This window comes from Amphiura filiformis, chromosome 4 (genome assembly GCF_039555335.1).
Source record: "Amphiura filiformis chromosome 4, Afil_fr2py, whole genome shotgun sequence".
In the NCBI taxonomy this organism is placed as follows: Eukaryota; Metazoa; Echinodermata; class Ophiuroidea; order Amphilepidida; family Amphiuridae; genus Amphiura; species Amphiura filiformis.
In genome coordinates, this window is record NC_092631.1 from 62,579,463 (window position 1) to 62,590,242 (window position 10,780).

Genomic DNA, 10,780 nt, shown 5'->3' on the forward strand with positions numbered 1-10,780 from the left:
TATCATGAGAATATTCCAATCAGAGCATATTGATCGCGATATTGAACACTTTATTGTGACATTAATATCATTGTTTATACATTTTAAGCTTTATTCATGACACAGATTTACAAATTTTACAACACGGATTACAACACGGAAAATGGATTTTAGAAAGCGGTAAACTTCGGACTCTAGGTTACGTAATCAAACAATTTTTTGAGGCCTTATAAAGATTACATTATCCATATGATTGAATGTTATGAGCCTCGCATAAAATATTATTTACTAATGAATATTAAATATGGTTGCAATAATAATAGACATTTGCTTTCTCCTCTTACAGGTTGTTGTAAGGATGGAGTTCAATGGCCAGTAAGTATTGTACTATACACCTCAAATAAAGGAAGTCAAACCTGTGGTCTTAATTTTGAGTACAATTAATTAAATGCAATACCATTGACAGTCTGTTACCTTCAGTATGATATCACACTTGTCTAAATATAAGTTGAATGATCGATTGATGATTGAATGAAATTCAAACAGATTACCTGGTGTGAAATCTAATAGCCGAACATTTTCCACTCACCTCAAATGAGTGGAAGTCAGTGTATCATTAAGCTTGGTAAGAACTTGCACTCAAAACTAAAATCTTTTTTTTGATTTGTAGATCACATTATGCATGGTTGATACATATTGACATTGCAACTGCGTGTCCTTTCACATTTGTGGGGTCAGTGCAACAATGTTGTATCAACATTTTTGTCATTTTGCAGAAGTATTTTCATATTTTAATTTCTTTCCTTATTTATTGTTTTTAAATGTTATGTTGATGTAATCAAAATTGAATACCTGAGTGGAAGTAGGACCCAACTCCATCAAAACTGTTTTTGAGATATTAAGAAAATCTTAATATTTGGACAAGTTTTATAGACAGAATGTTTCATCTTCAGGGGACCTTTAATACATGAGCATACATTATTACATACATTCGAGAAATCATGTATGATGTTTCCATAGCAACAGTACAGGTCTTAATATGAGCTGGAGTTGAGCCCTTCTACCACTAATATACTGCAAGCGCCAGTTCCATAAGCAGATGTGTTATAAATATATAGCTACAGAAATTTGGAAATTATCCATTAATTGCACAAGTAGAAGCATGTAATATGTTAGCAAGATGATGAACAAAAATTCCTTTTTAACCCAATATTTGTGGAAGAAGGGTCCAAATCCATGGAGTTGGGCCTTTCTTCCACCATGAAAACTATGATTAAGTGTATGTGGAAGACTATTTAGAGAGTGGATTTTGGTTCATCTTTCACACACAAGGAAGAACAGTCTGCTGGCAATAAAATGCTGGGACAAACTCATTTTTGTAAAAAAATTGGTGTTGTGCCCTTCTTCCACTCATGCAGGTATTCAATTGTATTAATAGCTATTAAGACTTGAAAAATAGCTTAAAATATGGGCACCTATATTTTCATAATCCATTAATAACTAAATTTTACCCAAAATGTTTAATTACAACATTATTGTACTGACCCATGAATTTTATCATCTAAGCTCTCAGTTATTATAATTATCTATGACTTACCATTCTCCAATATCATCCCAACCCTAAATTCTGTATTCAATTGCCTTTTTTGCAGTATGGTGCACAAATCCCAACCACAGAGGCCTGTACTACTTTGTACTGTGTAGAAAATGTAGGCATCGTTCCAGAAAGAGAAGAATGCGATCTAACATGTGAGGTAAGAAAGTCATGTATATCCTGATATATTGTGGAGCTAATATGGACTGAAGAAAGAAATATATCATGCACAAGTATATTAAAGCACAGCAGATTTTCTCTCAGAAAACCTAGCCATTAATAAGCTAAAAAAGAAAGATGCATTGTTTGTTTTTTAAATCATTAAAACTGAAAGAAAAGAAAAAACAGCTAGAAATAGTCAGTGGGTGTTTCAGACTGTCTACGAGAAAATTGTTAAAGGAAATAGTAAGTCAGGGAACCCACTGATACAAAGTATCAGTCCCAATCATCCAGATTTAATACAAGAAGTTCAGGCAGATTGACAGTTTATTCTCATGAAGTCAAGATAGTGGGGGTCTGCACAAAACCTACACATGAAAAACATGGATTTTGATGCTTAGGCCCCATGAAATTAAAATTAAAATGATTCTCAATGATAAAATCAGGATAGTGACTTATGGCCTGAGTAATTGCCTTCTAAATTTGTTTGAAGTTCAGAAAAAATTGAGCCATTTTAACAGTTCACTATGACTTTTTATGAAGTATCTTCTTGTTTTCTGATAAGCAGCCTAGAAATATCCCAAAAATGAGCCAAAACACAACTAACTTTTACACAGGTGTAGACAAGTGTAGAGCAAAAATATAAAATGGCTGTCTAACTGAATGGTACAATCAGGACAAGTTTCTTGTGTACATTCAAGTTCTGGACTATAGCCATCAGCAATTAGGATTCAAAATGATTTCTGGACAAAATGTATGTAAAACCATGCAACTACAATGCTGGACAAAATTAGTTGGAATATAAAATAGAATGTGCATCTTGTAATGGCCATATTTTTGTTATTTTTAGAGTGATGAAATGTCGCTTTATTTAGTGCAAAACATTACCCTCACCCCCAATACCTCCCCCTGCATAACCAATCAATGTTGGGTACTACTGAGTGCACATGAAGAAAATGTCAGGATTCAACACTCATTGGGGGGGGACGGGGGCTCATTTGCAACTGATTTCATTCCAACCCTTTTTTCCAGGGTAGCACAGTGTAATAGGACAAACCCTGAAATGCACTGTGTAAAAGTTAAGCTGTGAGAAAACATACAACACGCACATCAAACATTTGTCAGGAGGTTTATTTTCTCATTTCATTTATGCAGGGTACCTTACGTTCCTATGAAGGTGTATGCTGTCCAATATGTGGTAAGTATCACTCTATCAACTCATAATATCCCTCTACAGATAGCAAAAGAATTAAGGTACCAGTTATGTTCAGCAGTCAAGTTAGCTCAATCGGTAAGGCGTTCAGCTATGGTGCGAGAGGTTGCGGGTTCGAACCCTGCCGGTGCCTAGTACAAAAAAAAAAAAAAATTGAATTAGCTTGAAATTCCCCTGGACAAGGAACTTACTGCTTATTTGTCTCGTTGTAACCCGTACGAAACTCGGGGAGCTGATCCTGGTTGCGATGGTTATTTGTGGAATGTCTAGGGTGTGCGCTCTTGAAGCAGCAAAGTCCCTGAATTGTTGTTTAATGGTTTATGGAATGATGTGGGGCCGTAGTGGTCAGCGACAACCTGTAAAGCGTGCTGAGGCTTGTGGATCAACGTATAGGCGTTGTGGCCTGTGCGAAGCGCACTATAAATCACTGCGCTTTTTTTTTATGTTCACCCTGTATAATACTGTATATCCTAAACAAAGACAAATATGTCAAAATTCAAACCAGAAACCAATACCTGTACCCTTTAGCCCTGATTTAAGGGATGGGGTATGGACATATGGACAGTATTTTTTGTGGGACATTAGAGCACATCAGGCATATCGAATTGCATTCTGAATACGAAGAATGTCCTGATATCAAATAATTTTTTGAAATTAGCGATATACACTCCTCAAAAAAGAATTAAAAGGATCAGTTGAATATATTCAGCATTTTTTGAAAACATTGCATATGATGATAATATTATTGATAATTCTGCTTGATCTTTCATTACATAACTTGTTCCCGAAGTTGTAAACAAAATTCACTCAATACAAATATCCGCTATCACCCATATCAAAATCGAAATATGGGCCTCCATTTTCCTTTCTCCCCTCACGCAAGCGGGTGATGGTGGATATTTGTAATGAGTGAATTTTGTCTGCAGCTTAGTGAACAAGTGATGTAATGAAAGATCAAGCACAATTACCAATAATATTATCATCATATCCAATGTTTTCAAAAATTCTGATTCTATTCAACTGATCCTTTAATTTTTGAGGAGTGTATACTTTATTTTATGGCAAATGATTACAAAATTATATATACTGTTAAATATCAAAAAAATTTAAAGTGTCAAATTTTAATAATTTGTCATAAAATTTGGATATCGCGAATTTCAAAAAATCTAAATTATTTGATATCAGAAGGACATTACTTCAGAATGCAATTTGATAGGTCTGGTGTACTCTCAGCTCCCACAAAAAATATGTGAAAACGTCGCTAAACGTTAATATCCCATTCCTTAAGACCTTTGTTGAAATTGTTTAAGAAAGAAAGAAACAATGATCTAAAACCCAAGGAAGGAACAAATCAAAAGCTGCACTTAAATGGGAAAAAATGGTGCGGATTCTCTTGTTCAAGAATTCTTTGTGTACAAATCAATGGAGCATCCAATGGAGCAATCTGTAACTTTAGAATTTGCCTCTTCCTCTGCATTTTGGATCATCGTGTTGTTTTTGGTTTCCACCAACGAGGTCTTAAAGCCGAGCTAAAACATGCAGCTCTACTTATGACATACCTGTCTTTGTTTTGGATATACAGGGTGAAAATAACTGCTATCTCAATTAACAGAATGTTCTTCTTGTCAAAACCAATTAATTTTACTGACCTGACAGTTTCGGCCATCTTGGTTCGAAGGCCATCATCGGAGTGATGGTACTTGGTCCTTCCTTCTGGTTGATTGGTCACCAACAGAGGGCGCACTAGCGCCCAGAAGTGGATCGTATACGTGACTGAGAAAATGGGCCCCCTCATCGCCATTCAAGATCTGAAAAAGGAGGATTCCATACTTATCTTACCAGCAGATAAGGGCAAAGCCACAGTTCTTATGGATACTTCTGAGTATGAGGAGAAAATACAGGAAATGTTGTCGGATGAGCGTACATATGAACTATTGCCTTCAGACCCAACCCAACGCTACAAAAGAGATCTAGTAGCCATTCTCAGTAGACTCAAAAAGGAGGATAAGATCAAGAAGTATCAATATGATCTTCTATTTCCTACGGCAGAGAACATTCCTAGAATTTATGGCACTCCTAAAATCCACAAACCCGTAACAAAGTGAGGCCTATTGTAGACTTCACAGGGTTTATTGCTTACCAAACGTCGAAAGCCTTAGCCGATATATTATCGCCGTTAGTAGGAGGAACGGATCATCATGTTAAGAACTCTAAACGCCTCGCTGTTTACCAACACGCCAATTGAGGAATCGTTGAATGTCATTAAAATCAGATTACAACAAGACAAGACTCTCAAAAACAGGACTTTGCTCGCGGTAGACGATGTGATCGACCTTCTAAGATTTGTACTCACCACCACCTATTTCTTGTTTCGAGGGAAAATCTACAAACAAAGATTTGGTGCAGCGATGGGGAGCCCGTGTCCCCGGTGGTCGCGAATTTGTATATGGAGTTTTTAGAGCAACAAGCCATTGCGACAGCCCCATTAGACTGTAAACCACGGCTCTGGAAACGGTATGTCGATGACATTTTGGTGATTGTCAATGAAAACCAAGTTGATAATTTAACCACTCATCTGAATCAAACCGACCCTACGGACAATATTAAGTTCACCTATGAGAAAGAACATGAGGGGTCAATACCGTTTCTCGATACACTTATCGTCCGAAAACCCAATGGTACTGTAAAACTGCTGGTTTACAGGAAAGCAACGCACACAGACCAGTACCTCAATTTCGCTTCGCATCACCCCATACATCATAAGCTAGGTGTGGTCCGCACGCTGTTGGATAGGATGAACTGTGTTGTTACGGAAAAGAAGGATATAGAACAGGAAGAGGACAAAATCAAACGCACCCTAAAACAATGTGGGTACCGGAGTGGACGTTTAACCAGGTAAAACATAAAATGGACAATAAACAGGTGGCAAAACCGAACAAGAGCAAGGACTCCACAGAGAAAAACAAAGGACTTGTCATCATTCCTTATGTTGAGAAATTGTCTGAAACGACCACTCGCATTTTTAGAAAGCATGGCATCGCCACCAGCTGCACGCCCTCATACAACCCTGAGGAAATTGTTAGTCCACCCCAAGGACAAAAGAGACCCCTTTGTAATGCGACCGATTGTGTGTATGAGATACCTTGGCGCCAATTGTGACACTACTTATGTGGGTGAGACAGGTCGTCGCGTTTTGTAACCAGATTGGGTGAACATAAGAAGGAATCGGACAAAGTAGCAAAAAGTAAAGGTATCTTTACTAGACAAACCAGGAAACAATCTCACAGCGAACAATCCAAATCAGCAATCGCACACCACGCAGTTCAGCATAATCATGTAATCAACTGGGACGGCGCCAAAATCCTTGACAAAGAATGTGATTCGGGGGCACGCCGCATCAAAGAATCCATGTGGATAAGAAAGAGAGCTCCAAACACCATGAACAGAGATGAGGGGCCCATTTTCTCAGTCACGATATCGATCCACTTCTGGCGCTTAGTGCGCCTCTGTTGGTGACCAATCAACCAGAAGGAAGGACCAAGTACCATCACTCCGATGATGGCCTTCAACCAAGATGGCCGAAACTGTCAGGTCAGTAAAATTAATTGGTTTTGACAAGAAGAACATTCTGTTAATTGTATCAAACAAACCTGATGAATTTCTTCAAGAATGGTATCTCAATTCTTTTGCGATCTTATTTTTCCTCTGACACAAAAAAACAGTAAAACATGTTACCAAATTTCTGAAATCTACCGATGAGGGATGAAATCAAAACTTGACTAGCGGTCGATCGATCATTGCAGTTCCATCCGGGTCCCGTCTGGTTGTTATTGTTCTTAACAATAGTAACAGGACGGAACCAGCGGTCAACCGCCGGTTGAGAATGATATTATGAGAAATAATATTATCCCAAGCAACTTGTGTTGATGTGTTTTATTATAGGAGCAATATTAGCAGGCTTCAGAATAAGCCAATTTACTTGCATGCCCATACACCCAGGCTTTCATATGAAGTCAATAGACACTGATCTTCGCTTTATTTTTTTTGGTCTTAATGTGTTTATGTTACTCAATATAGAAGCATTTCTTTATGACGTCCATTCTTTGTCCTCCACAGAAAAAGAAGTAGTACCATGCCAGCATGTCAGCTTTATGAAAGATGGTTACAAGATTAATATGCCTAACAAACAAGGTAATGAGCATTACAGCTGTGTAGCTGCAGAGCCAGTAGAGTTCTCATACTGCTCAGGTTGGTGTGAATCTAACAGTACCATGGCTATTAATTGGGAAAACCCTTTGAGACCAGTTGGCATGGTTCAAAACAACTGCCGCTGCTGCAAACCAATTGACACTCGCCAGAGGACTGTGAAGATGCATTGTAAAGATGGAATGCGAGATTTCGACTATCATGTCATTGAGCAATGTACATGTCAAGAATGTGGAGCATTGCGTGAACATGGCAGTGGAAATGGCTACCATGGCGGCGGAAATGGCTACCAGAGAGGAGGAAACCACCCATTCCGCTAAATGACAACCTTATAATAAATCTAACTCTAAACTTCTTGAATATGATTCTCTAGTTTTTACATGTACAATACTATTTTGTAAATGATTTGAATGATATTATACAGTAATTATAAGAAATAACCTTATTTATCTCAAATACATAAGATTACATGCTAATAAACAATTAAAACTTAATTGACATCAATTATGGAAATAAAAGGTGATAAATAATATATTAATCAAAATATAAAAAATATTAATATTAATGTCACTAACATTATGCAATAAATATATAAATTTAGTATGATAGGAGTATCATCACTTCAAATAACCTATTTTGGCAAAGAATTAAAATCACCAAGCAAACACATTGAAGGAATTACAATTATTTGCAGCAAAATGGAATTCAATCACATTTTAAGTTCAATAGGCGATTCTTAGCCAACATGGGTCATTATAATAAAATTCGCCCAAGAAATTCCACATATTCAAGAAGTTTAGAAATGATGGTATTTTTTTAAATTATTATTATTATTAATCATGACAATTCCCAATTTTGACTCTATTACCGAATGCGACTTTTTTTTTCACAAACAAAATAAGATAAAAGCAATCATCAATGTGATGTTAATGTCACTTTTTGTGTAAAGTTTCTTATTTTCATTTTATGTTGCCAACATGTGACCATTTAGTCAAGACAAAGTTATCATATAACAAAGTTATTGACCATAACAGTATGATATGATATTTCACTGTGAGACTGCAAGAATACCATAAGTAAAAGCCACGATTTCTCTGCGATACGGAAAAACAGAAAAATTCACAGAATTCAGAGTTTGCTCACAGAAATTTGAAAATGCCACAAACATGACAAAATAGTGAAAAACTTTGTAAAATGTCAACATTTTGTGTTGATTTGCAAAATAAAACAAAGAAAAGTGATTATTTAGCAGTAATCAACCATTAAACAATCCATTCTAGCATTAATTCTAGGCCTACGATGCAAGATTCTGGCCATACTACAGTAAAAGGTAAGACAAAATTCACTGTGCTTTATTGTGGAAAACGGACAATCACAGAAATTGTCCAACTTGTAACACGGATTTTAAATTTTGTAACACAGAGAAATTGTGGCTTTAACCATAAGCTAAACATTCCATAGCTGCCATTTGCAATTGACCGACAAGAAATAAATTTACTTCCTTTTTTAAATAACATACAAAAGATCCAAATAATGAAGTAACATATTGTGATGCTCTTGAATACCAGCAATACAATACAGGGAATTCACAGCTTGACTTGTGCTGCTTTATGAAGAAGCTGATGTTAAATCATAGGGCATTCTTGCAGTCACAAAATAATTTGTATTTGACTAAGTCTGCCTAACTAAGCCTGTGATTGCTAATTATGACAAAATAGCTTACAGTGTGAATGTAACACAATGAAAAGCATTATTACTATTAAGAGCATTGTTTCAATTGATTGTAACCAAATTTATGCAGTACCACATTGTCAATGATAAAATTTAAATTGTATTTCCAATTTCCATTTTGTAAATCATGTCTGTACATATTGAATATTTTTACTCAAGGCAATTTTAATCCACGCTTATTGGCAATTAAAGCTGAAACTTTCAATAACACCATAACACCATTTTTATAAATTATACTATAAGTCTGTATCTTCAACATGATGATGGAAACAAGTTCTAATAGAGGCCGTCAGCGTGATCATATGCCGCCATCTTGTGGGTACACGCTGTGATGGTCGATTCGATCTCCATGCGTGAACAGCAAAATTACTGTGCTGATGTTAATAACAGCTGCGTGACAAGCTGCGCTGCGCGTAGTGTCCGACGCATGAACACACAGATCATTTGTACCCACAAGATGGCGAAAGGCTGATGGCCTCTATAGCACTGTTAATACCGACAACAAATTCCCCAGTGAGAAACAATGTGGTACTGCATGACAATTTATCAATCACAACATGCCAAGCATTAAGTCTGGTGTAACCACTGTAACACTGAATAGCAATCTTTTATAATACCACACATGTGACGTCATACAATCACAACGTCAAGCTATAAGCTACCGTAACAGTAAGCTTACCTGTAATTGTGAGTGGTATAATATAAGATTGCCAACTTCAATACACTGTGACACTATACTGCCAATATTGACCATTGTAACCAACTATGACTAATAACCAATTGTGATTTTGAATCACATGACACCAATTTTCATAACCATGATAATTGTAACTGACTATGACTATTGCGCTCCTGGACTGAAATGATTACCATGAATGAAAAAAAGTTTTAAATTTTTTAGTAGTCATCTGCCGTTAGAAACACTTGTGATGGGAAACTATTTAAGTTATAGAAACACTTGTGATGGGAAACTATTTAAGTTATAGAAACACTTGTGATGGGAAACTATTTAAGTTATAGTAAAATGAAATGTATTTACTTGAAATGTGATGTATGAAGTTGAGCGCAAGCCAATTTTGACTACCTGCCTGAATACAGATAATAAGTGCTGAATTTGTCGATGATATAACCGATTGGAATTTACGATAATAACAAATAACAGTTGAAATTATAATAATTAGAGTTGTAAATATTGTAGTTTATAATCATTTAAAGAATATGCCCCTTTAGTGAAGAGTGTGTATTAAAAGTGCAATTAGTACTGAAATCATTTTTGTTTTTCTTTACAATGTTTTGTTGGCTTCACAGGTCAACAAATGGAAGGATGTCTCACAATTCAATTTTTGTGAATACACAATTATATTTTGAAGAAAGTTTGAAGAAAGTTCTTTTTAAAAGGCATCCATTTTTCATTAATTAACTGGCGTTCATGACTGAAGTATTTTAAACAAATGTTATCATGTGAGGCCAACACATTTTAGGTATTATTATTATTATTATTATTATTATTATCATTATTATTACTATTATTATTATGGAAAACAAACAATATTGTAATAAAATAATGTACTATAAGTCCAATAACAATACAATAACAAGCATAAAAAAAAAAAAAAAAAGAAATAACAATTAAAACTATATTGTCTTTGGGATCTATCACAAGCAGATGAATAAAACTCATTATTTCACCAATATTTTGTCTTTGTTGGTATTTTTGAAGTGTTCAACTGATTTGATCTTCTTGCGGTATAAAGGTATTCTTTGACAGAAGTGAAGTGCCAATCCTCTCCAATTCAGCAACTACAGACCTCCACTCACATACATATGTGACGTGGATATCAAAAGCAGACACTTTTAGGCAGGTTCGTAAATGGAGAAATACTAGTAGCTAAAATCTG

The 10,780-nt window shown here is 35.7% G+C and overlaps 1 protein-coding gene across 1 annotated transcript in view; it reads left to right on the plus strand.

Annotated features, from left to right (window-relative positions):
• LOC140150314 (otogelin-like protein) overlaps window positions 1-10,416 on the plus strand; it is a 12,227-nt gene extending 1,811 nt beyond the window's left edge. Inside the window, exons 3-6 of the mRNA XM_072172322.1 lie at window positions 326-354; window positions 1,632-1,733; window positions 2,888-2,930; window positions 7,062-10,416. Coding sequence (XP_072028423.1) covers window positions 326-354; window positions 1,632-1,733; window positions 2,888-2,930; window positions 7,062-7,471 — 584 coding nt within the window. The 3' untranslated portion in view covers window positions 7,472-10,416. The remainder of the gene's footprint in view (window positions 1-325; window positions 355-1,631; window positions 1,734-2,887; window positions 2,931-7,061) is intronic.
• Window positions 10,417-10,780: the final 364 nt, after the last annotated feature.